This window comes from Convolutriloba macropyga, chromosome 2, assembly GCF_964194025.1.
Source record: "Convolutriloba macropyga chromosome 2, txConMacr16.3, whole genome shotgun sequence".
Classification (NCBI taxonomy): Eukaryota; Metazoa; Xenacoelomorpha; order Acoela; family Convolutidae; genus Convolutriloba; species Convolutriloba macropyga.
The window spans coordinates 56,583,808-56,605,843 of record NC_134469.1 but is presented as its reverse complement, the minus strand read 5'-3'; the positions used below and the strand labels follow the sequence as shown (position 1 = coordinate 56,605,843).

General features: G+C 37.4%; 1 protein-coding gene across 1 annotated transcript in view; it reads right to left on the bottom strand.

Annotated features, from left to right (window-relative positions):
• The window catches only part of LOC142334939 (telomerase protein component 1-like), a 230,261-nt gene that overhangs the window by 118,485 nt on the left and 89,740 nt on the right, over positions 1-22,036 (bottom strand). The window contains exon 12 of the mRNA XM_075383268.1: positions 11,132-11,295. Within this exon, the coding sequence (XP_075239383.1) occupies positions 11,132-11,295 (164 nt within the window). The remainder of the gene's footprint in view (positions 1-11,131; positions 11,296-22,036) is intronic.

The window sequence follows — 22,036 nt, the reverse complement described above, 5'->3', positions numbered from 1 at the left end:
AGAGAGAACCATGGGATTTAGGAATACGGGGTTGTTATCTGCTGCATAGTATTAGCGAAATTCTTCAGGATTTTGCACACTCTGCAGCACGAATCCAAATGAAATAATGATTTTAGCTGAACTGGGTAACTCGTTGTAAACACAATCCAATTTGTCGATCACTGTTTCATGGTTGATCTCCATTATTTTGAAGTTGTGAACTTTCTTTCTGGACAATTCAAGAACCGAGTCTCTCAGAAAGTGTTGAACCGTTTGAAGTTCACTATGAAGAGCGGGAGAGTCTCCATAGATAGATAAGTCAACTTCCTCGTAGGTGCTAGGAGTTGAATGTTGGTGACTGTTTCGTTTGTGATGTAGAAGTTGATAATAAGTGGAGAAGGATAAGGGACAGCCGCTACAAGAAAACTTTCTCTTGATAATCAGAGATGGAGCATGTTTAGAGGCAATGTGTTTCTGCAATTTATCTTGGTCAGGAAATGACTGTGAGCATTGTGAACATCTTTTTGCGTGAAGCTTCTGATGTCTTCTCATATTGGATTTCAAAATAAGCTTATCGCAAGCACTGCAAAGTTCTTTTTGGTCCGACTTTCGAGGCATCTCTGAAAATCAATTAAATTGTAAGATCAGAAGTGAGAAAGGAGAAGTGAAAAAAAATTGTTAACATGAAAGTTGCGAAGAAATAAAATATTTTTCAGAAGTTTTAATGATTATTAAACTCAACTGCACTCAATTATCTCAATCAGAAAAATGAAAATGAAACGAAAATGAAATATCCTTTCATAAATATGACGTCATGATGGCAACATTATGACGTAATTGTGACGACAGAATGACGTAATTATGACGTTATGACGAATTTATGACGACACTATGACGTAATTGTGACGACACTGACGTTATTGTGACGACAGAATGACGTAATTGTGACGACACTGACGATATTGTGACGACAGAATGACGTAATTGTGACGTTATTTTGACGTAATTATGGCGAAACTATGACGTAATTGTGATGACACTGACGTAATTGTGATGTTACTATGACGTAATTATGACGACACTATGACGTAATTGTGACGACATAATGACGTAATTGTGACGACATAATGACGTAATTGTGACGACATAATGACGTAATTGTGACGACAAAATGACGTAAATATGATGCCATTATGACAACACTATGACTTAATTGTGACGTGCTATGATGTTATTGTGATGTTATGATTAATTTTGACTCTAAAATAGTGACTAATTGTCTAATCACGTGAGAATTTTATGATTTTCAATGGTTTTTTTTAATTCAATAATTGGGTAAATATTCTTACCTCAAAAACATGTTTTAATAAAAGTAAACTTACCAGTTTCTTTTTTTGGATTTAAAGATGAAGTGAAGTGTTGTATTATCTACTATAGGGGAAAGTTTTGGCTGGCTAAAATGGTCCAGTTTAAATAAAGGAACAACGGAAGATTTCTATTAATTAAACTTATTTGCTTACCCGCTTCAACACCGCAAGTGTTCAACTTGAAACTGTTCTTGCTGCAAGGAGAAAGAAACAAAGGTTATGTGAAAAAATGATAAATTAAACTAGAATTTGGATCAACTGATTTTTAGAAATTGTTTGAAATAATGAAAAGGAGTAGTGGTTTGGGAATAGGAGTAGTGGCTTAATGAAAGCAAACTTACCAGTTTGTTTTTGGATTTGGAAGCGAAGTGAAGTGTTGCAATATCTATTATTTGGGGATATTTTGGTTGGCTAAAATGGTCCACTTTAAATACAGGAACAAAGGAAAATTTCTATTTGTTGAAATTGTTTGCTTACCCGCTTCAACACTGCAAGTGTTCAACTTGAAACTCTTCTTGCTGCAAGGAGAAAGAGACAAAGACTATCTGAAAAAAATGATAAATTATACGAGAATTTTGACCAACTGATTTTTAGAAGTTGATTGAAATAATGAATAGGAGTAGTGGCTAATATATGAGCCAGCCAAACTAATATGTTACTGAGGGATTATCTTGCTAATCCTTTTCGTGTGAACAGCTTGGGTATCATGCTGTGCGGTACATTTTTGAAAATCACGTAAGTCGTACATAAATGTGAGTCATCATATCCAAATTATTATTTAAACATTTTATAGCTAATCCCTTTCGTGTGAACAGCGTGGATACCATACTGTGAGGTACGTTTTTGAAAAGTCGTACGTAACTGTAAATGACTCATCCTTAAGTTTTATTAAAGTATTATCTTACTAATCCCCTTCGTGTGAACAGCTTGGGTATCATGCTGTGAGGTACGTCTTTGGAAATTTGCATTCTTAAAGTTTAATATGGTAGGGGGTCAATGACCTTACTGATTTAATATTAAAGGATTATCTTGCTAATCCCTTTCGTGTGAACAGCTTGGGTGTCATGCTGTGAGGTACGTCTTTGGAAATTTACATTATTAAAGTGTAATATGGGAATGAGTAAATGACCTAATTTAATATTAAGGGATTAACTTGCTAATCCCCCTCGTGTGAACAGCGTGGGTATCATGCTGTGAAGTACGTTTTTGATAAGTCGTACGTAACTGTAAATGAGTCATCCTTAAGTATTATTAAAGGATTATCTTGCTAATCCCTTTCGTGTGAACAGCTGGGGTGTCATGCTGTGAGGTACGTCTTTTCGGGGAAGGGGTAAATTACCTTACTAATTTAATATTAAGGGATTATCTGTCTAATCCCTTTAGTGTGAACAGCTTGGGTGTCATGCTGTGAGGTACATTTTTGAAAAGTCGTACGTAACTGTAAATGAGTCATCCTAAATTATTATTAAAGGATTATCTTGCTAATCCCCTTCGTGTGAACAGCTTGGGTGTCATGCTGTGAGGAGGTACATCTTTGGAAAGTCGTACGTAACTGTAAATGAGTCATCCTAAATTATCATTGAAGGATTATCTTGCTAATCCCCTTCGTGTGAACAGCTTGGGTATCATGCTGTGAGGTACGTCTTTGGGATTTGAGGGAAAATGGGCTATACGTAATTTTTATACATAGGTACGTCTTTTTTGGCCCCCCAGCTTTGCTCACGTTATACTACTCTCTTTCTCCATTTCGAACTCTCAGTTACTCATATTAGTAATAAACTGAAGGCAGCAAATACAGTTGAGCGAGCGACCCATAAAGAGATTACATCATATCACTGCCATGAAAACGGCAGACAACGTTTTCTTCAGTTTGATGATCGGATCTGCAGTGCGTTTCAATTTCAAAGGCACTGTCAACAATCTTACTCGTTTCAACCTAAATAAAAAGAAGTTATTTTTCTATCGAAAAGGCTAACTTATTGTATCGAAGATTTACCGTTTCCTCCCTTTTTCTCTGAACTATAAGCACAGCAATACAGTGAAAGAAATCGTCCGATAAACATCAATTGACAGCCCCTTAATCCATGCTTTTCATATTCAGTTTTTCTTTTACTCAAGTTTAAATGAACAATAGAGAACAAGCTGAATCATTAACTCTTAGGTGTTTCACAACAAAAAATTCTTTTTTTTTCAAAACTCTTTTTCAAGTCTGACATTAAAAAGCCCATGAAATTTTTGTTCAAAACAAAACCATGTTAATATTCCTATTATAACTATCTTAAAAATGGACAACAAACACTTGGACGAGTACACAACTAAAGGCAATATTAAAGCGAAAGACCACCAAAACTGCCACAAAAGCTAATTTCAACCACACTCCCCAAATCCCATAAAAAATTGACGAAAGATACATAAAAAGCTAAAAAAGCGTAAAACAAGCCGAAATCGTAAAAACAGCTGAAAATTGAAGCAAGTTAAATATTTGCTTCCGATGGTCAAAATCGCTCCCCAACACACTATTACTAGTTTAGATAAGTGAGAGAAACACTTGTGGTGACAAGAGAGAACATTAGAACCAATGTAAGAAACCTGACTACTTGAAAAGGCACGAAAAGCGAACACATTTTGACTCTTGTTATTTTCCTGAAATAAAAAACTGAAAAACTATTCAACAATCCATGCAGTTTTTCGAGGACTTTTTAATGGTATCTGTCATTACTTTTGTATCTCTCCTCAAGAACAATCGACCACAATTAGGTGAGCAAAATGTGGGGCTGGCATAAAGATCCTTACCCCCAATTAAAAGGAGACATGGAACAAAAATAGCCAACTACAATGCCACAGGTAACTTAACAAATTAACAACAATTTGCAGTTAAATGATTGCTGGAGTTTATTTAAACAGCCTGATACAATTGTTAGAACAATGCCACGTGTACTAATAGATTTTAGTATTTTTAAAACTGAAATCTACTGCGCCAAGCACGGCAGGCCGTGATTTTAGGAATTGATACTAGTTTTCTTTGAGCCATTTTCCCATTACCAAAGCATGGTATTCAAATTTTACCTCATCAAACGCGCTGTTGCATATTATGCGGCGTAGAAAAGCTCAAAAGCAACCCTCTAGCAACCTCTTTTTAAATTTTTTTTTCGAGTTTTCGTTTTTCGGTTTTTATAATTTGTTGAAAACCTAACACCGTTTTGTTTTCATCGCAATAGGAAACAATTCATCACTTCAAATAATTCTCTGCAATGAAGAACCCTTCACTTGTAATATATCGGACATTATGCATAAACAGCGGCAGGGTTCCAGAAACGCAATTGGGCAAATTCTCAAATTTTATGGTTATTAAACTTTGAACGCTTAGTACAGTAGTTTAATCTTCTAAAAGTTTTAAAAGCCACTCAAATGTTTTCCGCAAAAAACAATCGCTCGAATATTCTGAACAAAAAGCCGGGTTAGTATCTAGCTCCTCCCAATTTCACTTTCAGCAGGTCAGAGCAATTATATCGAAAAAATAGATTCAGGATAACTGTTGTTTTACGATTTGTCCTAAAACATTGTAAACAACTCAGAGCGTATTCTATTAAATGGGTCACATTAAAGCAAATTATAAACAAATGACATTCGTTAACTTTGAACGAAGCAATTGATCATTGACTATTAATTGTAGCCAACGGGAAATTGTTCAAGACGAGCAGTGTACTGTTTACACGAATCTCATTTGAGTCCAAAATATCAATAAGAAAAGCGCTCTGGTCGGATCACACTTCAGAAGAATGCTCTCCCAAGCATGTAATCCATAAAAATGCAAAAGATAAAAGTTTTGAAATGACTACAAGGTAGAATAAATCCCACCATTATCGTAATAATCTAATGGTTTAAGTTTTTCGCCAAAACAAATACCGCCTGTTGACAGACTGGCATTCGAGAATACACCTTTTGTTCCAAAAACGGAAAGAGGAAAAAATTTGAATTTCTGTAGATTCATATGAAAATTCAAGTACAACTCATTCCAACTGCACGATTTGTTTTCGCTGTAAATTGCGCCAACTACACTAAAATGATGTTCACAATTTCTTCAGAGTTTTAATTAACAAAAGCAACACAGCAGTGAACAAAAAAAACAGTTGAGCATATAGTCCACCCCACACAGAAGTGGGTCAGAAAAGTGACGCTTATTACGAAATTCAGTCGCAAATGCATGAAACGAATGAAGAAAAAGCAGATTAGAACCTGTCAAAAAATTGTATCAAAAATATTGACAAGATAAAAAACATGCAGGACAAGTCCCGAATTACGGTGTATCGCTTTTTCACCCCTATCCATTTAACCCCCTATCATTTAACACCGATTTATTAACCCCTGTACCATTAAACCCATCTAACTTTTAACCCCTCTATCATTTCACCCCGATTTGAATCTTTCTATAAAATAAGTATTAATAAATTAGCAATATAATCATTTGGCCATGCCTCAGCGGCCCGTGGGGACTTGATATGAAACTATCACAACTGAACGTGGGATTAATTTACCAACTTAATTATGACAAAATGTGCCTTTAAAGTCGACTGCTTATTGGCGTGGTGAAATGATAAAGGAGTAAAATGATAGAGGGGTTAAAAGATAGACGGGTTAAATAATAGAGGGGTTAAATGATAGAGGGGTAAATAAAAAATTAATAGGGGTGAAAAGAAGTAGAACCCTGAATTACAATCCAAAGACTTGAATTGACCAATGGCCTGAAAATTAACGATTTTACAGCAAGATGAAATAAAGACAGTCTACAAAGCCCATGACCCTTTATGCTCAAAACGAAAAAAATTAAAACAATAAGAAAAAGTCTGTTTCCAAGGTCTAGCGTTTTAAGGATTATAGAAAACAGAAACACGTTGAGAGATATCAAAACACGTTAAATTTTTTTTAAAAAAAGTTATGGCAATAAGTATCAAAAAGAAAGTGTCAAAATCAAAAAACGCCTTCGTTTAACTCAACCGACTAATGAGATACAATTATTCCACGCAAGCACACAACGACACCGATCATTGTTGATAATCAAAGAAAATACAATAAAGATGCAACCAAATCTCGCAACTACTTTTTGAAAAGTCCTTCAAATACCTTTTAAGTCACAAATAATTTTTGGCAAAGACTTTTTAAGTCACACAGCATTAGCGAAGGACTTAAACCACTAGTTCTATTAATTGCAGCAGTCTAATCAACAGATGAGATCTGTCATTAAAGCGATAAAGCGCTAAGCCAACAATACATAGACAACCTCGCAAAACTCGCGCAAATTCGATAATAATTCTTGAAAACACCGAGTAAAAAACCGAACAAAAAAAGGTCAACATCCCTTCAAAAACAGAAAACGCACCAATACAATCCAATCATTTTGGATCGTAAAAACATGGGAGAACTCCTGCACAACCGTTCAATAAATGGTCACTGACTAAGCAAAAGATTAGCCCAAGAAATGACTAAGAAAAAAATTGGAGAAGCAATGAAAGAGAGTTACTTGAAAAACACAGCGAAATGAAAGAGAGTTACGCGAAAATACAGCTAAACAAGTCAAATTGCCAAGCGGCAACAAAAACAACAGTCGAAAAAGCGAACATTTTCTCAATCAACATCAAAACAAGAGTGAAAAAAAATTAGGCCCGAAATCACTCGCTTTTTCACTCCTTTGTTTCGGCGTGTCCAGAATCACTCCCCAAAAATTCACATCAAAAATCATGGAAATGAGTGAACAGATCTTAAAACAACATAGCGAAGAACTCCTGAACATAGAGATGGCAAAACACAATTTAAAAAGTATTTCATATACATTACAAGTACAAATTCAAAAGAAAGAGTTTGTGTCATGATATCCACACAAGATCTGCCAAAAATAGGCAAGAACTGAAACATAACCGACTAACGTCGGGCGAATTGCTGTCAAACAACCGGCGAGCGGTTCGCTTCGTCAGAAGCTAGCCACGGTATAGTGAGGCTAGCTTCAGATTATTTAAAGGGGCGTAAGGTGAGCGCAGCGGGGTGTGTGTGTGTGGTGGGAGGGGGTGTAGCGGTGGATTGGGGAAGGGGCCTGATGTGGGGGCGGTGGTGCGGGCGTGGGACCAATTTCTAAGAACCGCCCATCAGACCATAAGTAACAGTCTCCAACACAATTTCTGTAAATCGCATACTCGATGACTAGTGTGCTGAACTTAATGCAAACAGGGCGCTACCTCTTTATCCCATTTCTGAAGACGAAAGTCAAATGGGTCAGATGAGAAATCAGCCAAGCAAAAAATTGCATAAAAGACACAAACAGGATTAATATATCTGCTACAAATTGCTTTTGAGAGCAATTAGCAATGAATTCCTAAAAATTGCCCGCTAGGTCATTTATGATAGAAACATTTCATCAATAACTCCTTGTTAATGAGTATCAGAGATGATGATATTACGCCAAATAACAGCAGCTGAAGTGCGGAATCAACAAAGACAGAAAGAGAGAGATCGTGAACGAGAAAGAGAAGACGAGAAAACCTAACCAACAGAAAGAGAAAGAGAGAGGAATATTTTACATGATGGGATTCGACTCTACAACTTCTAGTTTTCTAGCCTTGTTAGTAAAAAAAATCATTTAAACAGACAAAGGCAAAGTTAAAGAAAAGTTTACAACTTCGCAGTAAAAAATGTTAAAAACATTTTTTGTCTCAAAAATTCTGTCAAGTAATTCATCATAGAGACCTGAAAAATTTCGTTGGCCAGTAATGGTCGTTAAACTCAGAAAAGGAAAAAAATTGAAAAACTTTGGAAACAATTGCAAACTTTAACAAAATCTTGCTAAAATACATATCTTCAGAACCAATGCATTGTCTCAAGAGACTATCCATTATCCCTGTTTGAAGCCTGTAAATGTTTCACTGGCTCATAAAGATCCATTTACTTGGATAATAAAAAAATTTCAAAAATACTGGAAAAACATTCTAATACTTCTAGAAACTATGCAGTAACCATTTACCAAACTCTTGAGGAGCTTCCTTAGCGCTAAGTTTTATAAAAAAAATTGCTAAAACTTGTGGTATTAAAAAGTTGAAAATTAATCCATGACCGACAAAAATTTTACAGGAACTTATCAAACCATTACGGGGGTTTTCTGACCCTTGAGGCTCAAAATTCCTGGATAATGACTGTCAAAAAATTGAAAAAAAAATTGGCAAAATTGTCAAAGAAAAAATCCATTACATCTGGAAACCACGCATTAACCTATTTTTGAGCCCAAGAGGAGGTTCCTGGGCTCTTGAGGCTGAAAAAGACCGAAAAAAACAAAAAAATCTAAAAAAAACTTGAAAAAGCAAGTTTTGTCAAAAAATTGCTAATATATGTGACATGAAAAAGTTGAAAAACTATTCAATAGCCAATAAAAATTTGTCTGTAACCTATTATCAAACCCTTAAGATATTTTCTGGCCCCTCGGTCTGGAAAGACATAAGGAAAAATAAATGTCAAAAAATTTGAAAAAAATTGTACGTTTTGTCAAAAAAATGCTAAAATTCGTAATGTTAAAATGTTGAAACCATTCCATAAATTTGGGTGTTTTTAGCGAGTGGTTGTTTGTCAGTAGCTAGAAACGAGAGGGGGCACCGAGGGCTGGGGCAACAGTGGAGTGAGGATTGGGGTAAAAGCGCGGGGGGGGCAATAGTGGGGGGGGGGGGTCAACAGTGAAGGGGTCTTCAACCTCTAAGAACCGCCCTTCACACCATATGTGTAAGTCTACCAAAGAAATCGCACTGAAACAGAGCTCAAAGGCTCTAAGAGCACTTCATGCACTCTGGGCTCTACATGTTTATTCCGTTTTGAGGACGAAAAGTCAAAAGCGTCAGACGAAAAATCGGCCAAGCGAAAAATCGCATAAAAAAGACCGACAGGACAAATATAATTGCTACAAACTTCATTTGAGAGCAATTAAAAACTCAAATATCTAACTTTGAAAGAAATCTGTAACAAATGGAGAAACAAATTTGTCAAAGATATTTGGGCCCAATATTTGAAATAGTTAAAACTTTCCTCATATTATGGAAAGTTCTAAAATAGACTTCTGTTGGGTTCCGCATCTATTATAAATTTGTGGATAAAAATATTTCTCTCTCTCTCCCTCTCTTTATCCCTCTTCGCATTTTTTGTACTATCTGAAATACCGGTTTTTTGCTCGTTCACTTGTCATAAGAAAATCATAGCCGTAAGAGCTCCGAAATAAAAATTCCATTACTAAAAATGAAAAATGCAAGTAATAAAAGATGATATTGAAACGAAAACCTTGGTTTTGTCACATTGATTTCCTTTACATAATCACGCAAAAATAAAAAAAAAGCCAGATAAGGCTCATAAACCTGTCCAAAGAGAGGTAGTGGGGCGGTGAAGTGGGGAAGCAGGGTCAAACTCTAGGAACCGTGCTTCACACCATGACTCCGTATCTCCAAAACACTTTCGGTTAATTGCATACACAGAGACAACTAACGACTAAACTGTTGGGATCCCGGCCGAGAGATTGCATAAAAAAGGCCACAGGACTAATATAATTGATTAACTTTGTTTGAGAGGAATTCTCCAATACTCCTCTTCGAGTGGTAAAAAAGAAAACCATAACGCCTCTGAACCGCAAAAAGTCAGCGCCCCAATAAAATTCAAATTATTAGCATTGTAAAAAAAACAAGGGAAGGTCAACAATAGCACGCTATCGCAGCTTATAGTGTCGTCATTTTTGGTAAAAAGACGTTGAATACCTTGATTGAAATTATACAACACTTCCGCAACATTCAACCCTAAGTGAAACCGTTCCATATGTACGCGGTGATGGACGTTAGTTTTTCAATTCTAAGCGCTTTAACAAGCACGCCAAAAATCATTACCTTCCTGTTATTTTTTTGAAAACATGACATGTTAAGAGTGCTTTAGAAACAGGCGACTGCTTTATCCCATGTTTTGTAAACAAGTGGCGCTCCTCAAAAATTATTGGTCAGCACCACTAAATGGAAAAGTCCTCCTCTATGACACCCCACTAACACTATTAATAATTTTAAAAGGTCACCCAAAATTAAGTCGATTATAGGGAATGCTTAGTGATCATATAACATACCTCCCCCCAATTACCGTTAATTTACCACAATAGGGGCTATAGTTTTGTGGTGGGAGGTATAATGGATAATAGAAAAGTTTGCTTTTTTATGTGAATAATCGCCATAACTCTTCTGAATCAATTCCAATGTTTTTTTTTGTAAATCCTCCGCCGTGGAATTAATGCAGAGCATGCCTAAAAGCGTTAATCTGAAGTGCTATAATCGTATCACACGGCACTGACCGAAAAATTCCAAATTTCTTACAGCAACAGGGAGTAATTCAGAAACACTTGCACTCGAACAGCGCCCTGAACAATCGCTTAACCATTTTAAATTTTTGCCATCTATTTGAATTATAGCGTCTAGTACAGTAAATCAATAAGATTATCATAGCAAGAAGTGAAAGAATTAATTGCATCTAAACACTCGATTCTAGCAAATACGAGATCAAAACATTACATTACAGAGAACTACCGAACAACACTGCTTTTGACAAACTTTTAACCCTAACTTACCACGGCTTTTAAGTAGATTGATAATTAAAGTATATCAGATGGAAAATTTCCGAGGAACCTACAACGCAAGATGCTGTTATTCAGGCCGCCTAATGACCATTGCCTTCCTCCTCAGTCCATAGCAGAATTGAAAGCTAAATAATTAAAACAATTCTTATAGACTAACTGAAATTTGACAGGTATATCCATGTCTTGTAGGTTGAAGCGGTGCTTTAAGTACTCCAACATTCTGCTCAAAATAGCCTGCGTTGAATCAGTTGGTTCAGAGAAATGAAAGAAAGCTCCTGCATTAGCTGATGTTTGTCCATTCAATCTTGCCACCAAAGAAGCCTAAACATATATTGGTCAGTCAGACTTATTCCACTATAGCTATTTTTACGAACCAATTCGCTGTTCATTTGAATAAAAACAATCACCAGGTTACCACAATTATCGGAAACCAAATCAATTACAGAGTCGATCAGTTATGAAATCAAGGGTACTGTTTTGGCTGCAATTCAAGATGCCGCTCGCTTCTAATAATACAAACAAGCTTTTAAATGAAATACTTAAATAAAAAGACACCAAATTGTCACAGACACAAACTTCTGGAAGTTAATAAAAACAAGCTATGGCAAATGTTCCAAAAACTGCATTTTATAGCACTGGCAAATTTACATATCAGCGATTAGCCAAATCTTTCAGCTCATAAAACCTTTGGAAGCTGAAGCAAAATTTTTTGCCCGCATAAATTCATATCGGAGGGTTCTATCACGGGAAATAATTGCCAAAAAATAGAAATTCGAACAAAGCGCACAGGCAAGGAATCAGTTAGTTAATCTGTCAGAATTTATTAGCTCTTCACTGCGCTTTTCTGAAAGCTTCATATTTTTCGAACTAAGCGAAGAAAAATTCTGAACTTTCGAATAAAACATTGCAAAAAAGTTGCTCGAAAATTTCTGTGCCGAACACAAAAAAGCCGGCAAACTGACGGAAAAACAACCATCGTTGACCCGCTTCATGCATATTGGAACTGAAACAGAAAAAAATAAGAGATATAAATAGACAAAGTCTCGAAAAATTCTTATTTGGTGCGCAAATTCTGCATATTCGGATACATTCTGAAATTATGCCCCATTCCGCTTCTAATCTGAAGGCTATTAAGCAAAATACAAATGCCAGATATCGATTGCTTTAATGAACTTTGAGAACCTAATGCACATCGACTAAATGATCACGCTTTATATGTTCATCCCGTTTCTTTTGAATTTGCATGTGTAGACTTTGACTGTATCCAGAACATTACGTAATTCAAGGCAAGAAAAAATTGAAAATCCATTCAGTTGAAACAGTGAGTGAGGTAAGTCATGACTCAAACGTGACAATCGTTATGTAAAAACGTGATTAAAAAGTAAAACGATATGAAAAGGAGAGCGCCTAAATAGCAGTGGTTGAGAGGTTGACGGTGGCTAGTAACAATTTACGTCTTCCATCGTTCTTTTGCAAATTGAGATTTAGGGAGCGCGCACGTAGGATGGGGGAGCGCACGAGGGAGAGAGCGAGAGTTTGAGCACGCCGAATAATGTTTTGAAAAATGTGCAGGGGATGGCATTAAGTGGGGGATGATGTGATGAAAGGGGTCAAGTGAAAAGAGGGAGTTGGGGGATGGTTCAAACTATAACAACCGCGTTTCACACCACATAAATATGTATCCAAAGAGCTTTGGTGAATCGCAAAATTATGGTGGTCTAATACTTAGGAGACCAGTAAGCCGAAAAGCTCTAAGAAAGCAAGGAATTAATAAAAAAACATAGCCGATAGAATACCGGAAACGACTCGAATTGTCGTGCGTTATAATCTCTAACCTAACCTTACCGAAATCAGAACCTCAAAATAGTAAAGACAACAAAAATCAAAAGTACACCAACAAACCACATTAAAGTGTTTTTAAAATACCGACAATTTTTTAGTTGCGGGGGAGCTAGGTGGGGTGGGTGGGTAGATAGGTTGGGGAGGTGGGTAGTGCTGGGGTAGTTGGGGGGGGTAGTTAGGTGAAAAAGGGAGGGGGGTAGTTTGGGGGGTAGGGGTAGGTGGGGTGGGGGGGGGGTAAGTTTGGGCGAGGGTACAGGTTTTTTAGAAGTCAACAATCAAAAACGGAGGTAAATGCTCGAACAGAAAGAAGTCAAAATTCAAGTCATGAACACAATTGCTTTCTGCTAAAAAAAACCTGTAGAATCTCAAAACTCCTCTTCGAGTCGTAAAAACATGGGACTATTGCTGCAAAATTATTTACATCTGTTCCATACTCATACCCATTAGGTATGAAATTGGTCTGCAACAAACAAAAATTATAAACTAACACTAATTGATTAATACAGTCCCTTTGAAAAAGAATGAACAGCATGAAAATCGAATGTACAAAAGCGTTTCAACGAGCGAGCTAACTCGATTGGCTTTGTAGTTGAAAAAAAACTCGTTTTTTGGTTAGAGAATACAGGGATTAGCATCGATACAAATCAACATTATACCTGGTAACTAAAACGTGTTAGAACAAATTACAGAGACCGTTTCTACTTCTGATTGAGTTTAACGTTCATTTTAGATTGCTCTCCTGAGAAACTGCTGTTTAATAGCACTTCGAGCAGAATGCGAAAGGAAAACTAGCCCACAGAAGTCAGAAACATTTCACACAGTACGTCTAAAAAACTGCAAAATGAGGTAAAGGGCAACTAATTATTGTCCAGTATTTTAAAACATACCCGGCAGATTGCCGGAAAATAGCCGCCGTTGATTCCAATAAGCATGATTGGGATTGAACGAATAGAATATTGAAAAAAAAGATTTTTGTACAAAAACATTTTTTAAGTCCGATTTATTTTGATGGCATTTCGTAGTTGAACATACTTCTGTTTCTTAGAGAGAGGCTACAGGGGCTACTATCAACACCAATAAGCATTAGAGGTGGTAACTAAGACTTATAGGAACGACGTTCAAATAGCGGGCATCTAAAATTGGGCTTTATGGGTTTATCCCGTTTCTATTTCTGACTTCAATTTTTTATACCGACTCTGTTCATTTTGAATTGCTTTGCTTAGCAACTGATGTTCAAATTCACTTTTAGCAGAATGAGAGAAGAGAGAAACTAGCCTAGAGAAGTCAAAAAGATTTCACGCAAAATGTCGAAAAAGCGGCAAAATGGTAAAGCGAAAAAAAGTTTGACGAAGTAAAAAAAAAATACGAGCGCAATAATAGCCAGCTGAGAAGATGAGGGCGGCTATTAAAAACTATATAACAGGACAAAAATTTCAATCCCAAGAAACGAATGGACTTGAAGATCTCTGACTAAATCAAAAACATGACCTCGACGAATCAAACAGACAAACACACATTGACATTTACCAGCCAAACATTAATAATGTTGCAAGCAAAATAGACAAACGCACAAAAAGATAATTCAAGACAATTTGAGAAGGCATTTTTTGAGAAAACTTGTTTTTGAGAAAACTTTTTTGGGCACCTGTAGTTGGGCACCACAAAAAACATAAACAGAAAAAAATTGAGGAAACAAACATAGCAGGACAGGTCCTGATATACAATTCAGCAAACTTTCCCTTATATAGAATACCAGACGTAGAATGGAATCTTAATGTATTGAAAAGCCGTTTAAAAAAACATCCGATCCAAAAAGTGAAACAAAAATAAAATTCGAAGTCAGGGTGCCGAATGTGAGCAAAAAACCAACCTCTAGCGATAAAGCGACAATTCGTGAAAACACCGTTTCCTCAATCCACATAAATAAAGTGAATAAACTTCACGCCGCACAACCACTAGCTCCACTGCATTGACTTGAAAAAAATTGAAAATATACGTACAGCTCTCAAAAAGAAAAAGCGACCGAATACAATTCAGCAATTTTTAAATGTTCAAAATACATTTAAAAGTCTAATCTTCTTGACAATTATCTTCCAAAAGAGTTTTTGAAATGCTAAAAACTACTGTTTTTCCGGCTACCAGGTAAAATACGGATAAATGAAAGACAGAGATCGACAAAACAAAGATATTTGGAAAAATTAAAGCATATTACAACAAAATTAACAAGAATTTTGAGGCTAAAGAATTCAAAACCGTTTCATCGTCAATGAAGTCTACTAAACAAAACATTTATAGTCTTACCTATAGTCTTAGAAAAACTGACAACTTTGACTTCAAATTTTGTTGCTATGGTCGGCATTACCAGTAAATGCAGGTCCCCAATTCTCAAAAAAAATTACACAGGCACCAAATCAACAACTGTCGACTTCGAGCAACAATCGAACTGACAAATAACTGAAAGTTTGGCATTTTTTTTAAACAATTCACTAATCAACCTTTTGGGCTCAAAAATTTCAAAAAAATCATTTTTATATAGAATTTAGGCCTTCACAGTAATAAATTTACTTGAGCAGTATCCGTTCTCGAATAAGATTTAATGACCCCCGGGCTTTACTTGTTTATCCCGTTTTGACAGCTAACATTTTAAAAAATGTGTGAACATCTTACAAAAAAGAGCAGCAATAAAAACCGACCTTCTTTGGATTGTAAACAAATAGGATCGCTACTATAGCCGGCCGAGAAGATGAGGGCAGTTATTAACAAGAATACCCGCACACCAGCAGTCTCAGACTCAAGCAAGTTCAAATACAATTAAGTCGAACACGCGCGAACAGTTTCAATCACGTTGGGGTTGCTATGTAGCGGGGGTACCTTGATGGTGGTGGGGGGAGCAATGGGGAGGATTTGTGTATGTTGTGGGGAGCAGGGCTGGAAAGTTTTGCGGGTGGTGGGGCTTGACATTGAAATGTCTGTATTTTGCATAGAAAGGAGGGTGTTATGGGATCAAAAATTACCCTTTAACCTTAAACTTGGAGTCTGTTGAAGTCCAATGTTCGGGAACAGAGGTCAACGTTCTAAAAGAGAAGTCAATGTTCACAAAAAGTCGAAGTTCACATCATGAACACAATTGATTCAGCTAAAAACAATAGTCAGCAAAATACAAGAAACTACGCTAAGAGCCGTTCAATATAATCTCCAGACGATCATCATCTAGACAAAAAAAATTAAAAAGAAGTAAAACAATTGCCTACAAAAAAATGAAAGCTTTCGTTTGGTTTACGGCTGATGGGATGTTGCAGGGAGTTGGGTTAATGAGCGACCACTGGGGTTATTGGGGGTGAAGGGGGTTTAAAGGGTTGTTGCGTACGTGCATGTGTGTACGTTTATGGGGAGGGGTGGTTAGGTTGCTCAGGGTGCCTAGAGATTGAATATGGCGAAGAATAATGTCATGGAAAAAATCTTCAAAATGAATTTTGCACGTTAAACAATTAACAGCATTTCCTTGTTGCAATACATCGCAAACTAAGCTACTGTAACAGCTCAATGTTCTCAAAGCGAAGCAACGTTCTAAAAGAGAAGTCATTATAGGAAAAGAAATCAACGTTCAGCTCAGGAAAAAACAACTTAAGCTAAAAAAATAAAAAGCGCCGGTAGAATACTGGAAACAATGAAAAGTCGTGCAATATCAACTCGAAAATTAACCTAACCTTGCCATAGGGTTAGGCGGGTGATACATAGGCTTGCGGGTAGGTACGTGGGGCGGTATGTTCTCAAAGCGGTAGGCAGATCTCCGTCGTGGAGGGGTAGGCAAGTGAGATGGGCAATTGGTTAAACATAACCGTTAGATTGACGGAAACAACTATTGACTGAAATTGTGCAAAAAATCTTCAAATTAAGCCAAGGCATTTTAGAAACATAAAAACATTAACAAACCAAGTAAAATATAGTTAGAACAAACTAATTGTTATAGAAATGCGGGTAGGAAATGACTTTCACCTTGAGCATTACCAAGACTTCTCACATGACCATGAGATATATTGTAAATTAAAATACTGTTGAATGAAATGTTCGAAAACAGAAGTCGCAGCCCAAAAACGGAGATAAAAACTCGAGTCAAAAACCAACAAGATTCCAGTCATGAAAAACCTGGCTTCAGCATAAAAAAACATCCGGTAGAACACAAGAAACAGCTCGAAGAGTCGTGCAAAACATTTCCCCAATTAACCAACTCATTTCAGAAATATAAAATACAAACTACGCAATATATAGATCGAAACAAAAAATTAGATATAATTTTTGGAGACTGAAGTCAACATTCCAAAAGATAAGTCAATGTTAGAATACAATTAATTTCAGGTCATGAACAAAGATGTTTGAGCTAAAAAAAAGTTAGCTAGAAGCATAACAGTACTAGTCAAAGATTCAACCAAATTAAACAACCAAATTTGAGGACTGGGTGAGGTACGTGGGGCGTAGTGGAATAGGTGGGATATGGGGGCTGGTGGGCGGTAGGTAGTCTCAAAGGGTTGGCGGGGAGGGAAAGGGCCGTGCAAGAACTCTCTTCCAATTAAACCAACGCATTAAAGAAAAATAAAAAAGATTCAATCGCAAGCTTCAGCTTAAAAAACATAGCCGTAAGAATAGCGGAAACAACTGAAGAGTTGAGCAATATAAAACCAAACTAACCTTTCCAAAATCAGTATATAATGAAAAACAATCAAAAACTCAAACTTACGACAAACCTTTAGTTAATGTGGCTAGGCTCGGGGTTACGCTGGGGGCAGGCAGTTTACGCAGGTGGGGTGGGGGTACGGTTAGTTAACGCAGGTGGGGAGAGGGGCAGCTCGTTGGAGAAGTAGATAGGGATGTAGGTTTTTGCGTCGTGCGGGTTGGTAAGGTAAGTATGTAGCTAGAGGTTAGAGTTAGGTAGGTACCCCGAGTCGGGAGGGTACGTGGTATGTAGGTAGGGGAGCGAAAACAGTGTCAGCTGAAATACATAGCCGGTAGAATACTGGAAACACGAAAAGTCGTGCAATCAGTAAATGAACTTAACTAAATCGAGAGCATACAGGCAAAGAAAAACAGGCAATAACAAAAACCCAAAAGATAACTGCCTAAAGGATAAGGAAAATTTTCATAGGAAGCAGACATAATCTACTAGTTTGGGTTGTGGGTTGGGGGGAGGCATTACTTGGCTGGGGACGGGTTACAATAGGTTTAGGTAGGCGATAGGGAAAAATGACGGTTTTTGACATAAAATTATCGACAGTTCCTAACCATTAAATAGAAATATTTTTTAAAACTGACGTCAACATTTCAAAAGACAAGTCAACGTTAGAATATCATTAAATTCAAACCATGAACAAAATGCTTGAGGTAAAGAAATATCAGAGCTATAAGCATGTCGGAAACTAGTCAAAGAGTCGTGCAAGATCAGCCCAAACTAACTTAACTTAATTCAGAAAAATTAAAAAAAATGTCAAAAGCTGTCAAAAGCTTAGCAAAAACATTTACCAGGACACAATTTTAAGTTATTACCCGGAGTTCTCAATTACTATACATTACAAATTAAGCTACTGCTAATTTCCAATGTTGGAAACCGTAAGTCAAAGTCGTAAACAAACTTTCTTCAGCTGAACCAAACATAGCCACTAATTATCGGAAACAATTCAAAAAGTCGGCCATAAAACTTCCAATTCAACCAGGGCATTTCAGAAACATAAAAATGAGATTAATAAACGATCTAATATATTGTTAGGACAATTGTTAGTTATTAATATGGGTAGGTAAGGGAGCAGTACCTAAAAAGGGGAGAAATGTAGTGAGGGGTAGTTAGTTCAGATGTAGGTAGGTGCTGCGTGTCGGAGGGTAAATTAAGGGGAGTAGATGCCGAGGTTGACATGTGCCCTGGTCCCTGAATGAGGGGAAGGGGTAGGTTGGAAGGTAGAGCTGGTTAGATAAATTGGAGGTGGTTAGGTAGGCAGGGGACAGGTGCAAGGGGATAGGAAGTTTGTTAGGTAGGTGGGTTCTGTAGTGTAGATAAGAAGGAGGTAAATATTAGGGATCAAAAAAATCTCAAAATGAAAATTCACCCTGAAAATTACCGGCATATCCTAATTACTAAATATTGGAAACGAAGCTACTGTTTAAGTCCAATGTTCGAAACCGGATTTCAAAGTTCAAAATCGGCGGTAAATGATCGAAGAGACAGCAGTCAAAATCCAAGTCAAAAACAAATTGTCTTCAGAAGAACCAAAGATAGCCGGTAAACTACGGAAACAATTCAAAAAAAGTTGGAAAATTCTCATCTAAATTTTTGGAGAAAAAAAACTAACAAACTACGTAATATATAGTAGGAAGAATCAGTTCTTTAGAGGAAGAATGCTGTCGAAAAAATGCTCCAAATGACTTTCAAGTTGAACCTTAAAACGACTTCCCAATTACTTAGCGTTATAAAATCAAGTACTGGTCAAGTAAAATGTTCGAAAACAAAAGTCGAAGTGCAAAAACAGAGATGAAAGCAAACAATCGAACAAAAAACAATAATGAAGTCATGAAGACACTTGCTCATGAAAAACATCCGGTAGAGTACTCGAAAAGACGTGCAATACATTTTCTCCCAAATAACCAACTTTTTTCTGAAAAAAAAACAATTACCTTAAAACGACTTCCCAATTACTTAGCGTTATAAAATCAAGTACTGGTCAAGTAAAATGATCGAAAACAAAAGTCGAAGTGCAAAAACAGAGATGAAAGCAAACAATCGAACAAAAAACAATAATGAAGTCATGAAGACACTTGCTCATGAAAAACATCCGGTAGAGTACTCGAAAAGACGTGCAATACATTTTCTCCCAAATCACCAACTTTTTTCTGAAAAAAAAAAAAACAATTCAAACAACGGAAAATGTAGTTAGAAACAACAAACTTTTAGGAATGGGGATATTGGGGGAGGTAGGTTGTGGCAGAGGTAGGTGGGGGGAGGGGAAGAGGCAGGATGTGGGGGCTGGTGGGTGGTAGGGACTCTTAGAGGGTAAGAGGTGTTGGGGTATGTAATTGGTTGTACGTGGGTGCGCAGGACTGAGGTTGTTTATATAAGCGCGGTTGGCGGTGGTAAGGTAGTTGGCGCGTAGGCAGCAGAGTCGCGCAAGAAATCTCTTCCGGTTAACACAACGCATTGCGGAAACATAAGGAGTTGGGTTAATGAGCGACTACTGGGGTTATTTGGGGGCGGAGAGGAGTGAAGGGGCTATGTAGGAGGAGGGGTATGTCTCCTCAGGAGGAGGGGGTGGGTGTACGAGCGTGCATGCGTACGGGAACGGGTGTATGTTTGTGTGGGGGGGATGGGTAGGTTGCTGTGGGTACCTACATATTGAATCTGGCGAAGAGTTATGTCATGGAAAAAATCTTTGAAACGAATTATGCACGTTAAACAATTAACAGCATTACCTTGTTACAACACATCACAAACTAAGCTACTGTCAAAGCTCAATGTTCTTAAAGCGAAGCCAACGTTCATTATAGAAAAAGAAATCAACGTTCAGCTCAGAAAACAGCATTAGCTAAAAAATAAGAAGAGCCGGTAGAATACTGGAAACAATGAAAAGTCGTGCAAAATCAACTCGAAAATTAAAATCACTAAATCAAGACTTAACAGGAAAAAGCCGGTAACAACAAAAACCCAAAAATTAACTCCCTAAACAAGTTATAGAAAGTTTTCATTTGAAGCAGACATGATTTATTAGATTGGGATGTGGGTTGGGACTGGGTGGGTGGTTGCCGTAGGGTTAGGTAGGTGATACATAGGCTTGGGGTAGGTACGTGGGGTCGCATGTTCTGAAAACGGTTGGTGGGGCTCCGCTGCGGAATGGAAGGCAAGTGAGATGGGCAATTGGTTGAGTGGTGGTAGCGTGTGAAATGGTTGCGAGGTGAGGTAGGCTGGTGGAGAAAGTGTGTTGTTTGAATAGGGAGGGGGAATTGTTATCGGAAAACCCTTGTCTCAGTGGCCTTTTTCGACTTTGAAAATTATCGACAGTTCCTATAGAAATAATTTCAAAATTCAAAATTAGCAGGATACAATTTTTAGTTATTAATATGGGTAGGTAAGGGGGCGGACACCTAGGAAGGGGAGAAATGTGGGGGTAGCTACTTAAGTGGATGTAGGTGTACGGCATGTCGGGTGGTACATTAAGTTGGGTAGAGGCCTGGCGCGTAAGGAGGGGCAGGTAGAGCTGGTTAGATAAATAGGTGGTAAGGTTGGCGGGGGAGAGTTGCAAAGAGATAGTACTGGGGGTTTATGTAGATGGGGTCTGTAGTGTAGATAAGAAGGAGGTAAATATAAGGGATCAAAAAATCTCAAAATGAAAATTCACCCTGAATATTACCGGCATATCCTAATTACTAAATATTGGAAACGATGCTCCTGTTTAAGTCCAATGTTCGAAACCGGATTTCAAAATTCAAATTCGGCGGTAAATGTTCGAATGGACAGCAGCCAAAATCCAAGTCAAAAACAAATTGTCTTCAGATGAACCAAAGATAGCCTGTAGATTACGGAAACAATTCAACAAATGTGCGAAAACTCATCTAATTAAATAAAGGCATTCTGGACAAATAAAAAATTAACACACTACAAATATACAGATAGAAGAAACAATTTTTGTATCGGAAAAAGGCGGGTCGAAAAAATGCTCCAAATTACTTTCACGTTGTATTTTAACATGATTACCAAATTACTATGCATTATAAAATTAAGTACTGATTAAGTAAAATGTTCGGAAACAGAAGTCCAAGTGCAAAAACAGATAAAAGCTCGTATCGAAAAACAGTAAGATTGAAGTCATGAAGAAACTTGCTCATGCTAAACATCCGGTGGAAAACCGGTAGAATACTCGAAAAGACGTGCAACACATTCCCTCCCGGTTAACCAACTTTTTTCAGAACAAAAAATACAAAGCAATATGTAATTAGAAACAACAAATTTTCAGGAATGGGGGATATTGGGGGAGGTAGGTGGTGGGAGAGGTGGGCGGGGAGAGGGGTAGGTAGGATGTGGGGGCTGGTGGGTGCTAGGTTTTCGTAGAGGGTAGGAGGAGGTGTTGGGGTAGGTAGTTGGGTGTGCGTGGGTGCGCGGGGTTGAAGTAGTTTTCATAGGCGCGATGGGTGGTGGTAAGGTAGTTGGCGCGTAGGCAGCGGAAGAGTCGCGCAAAAAATTTCTTCC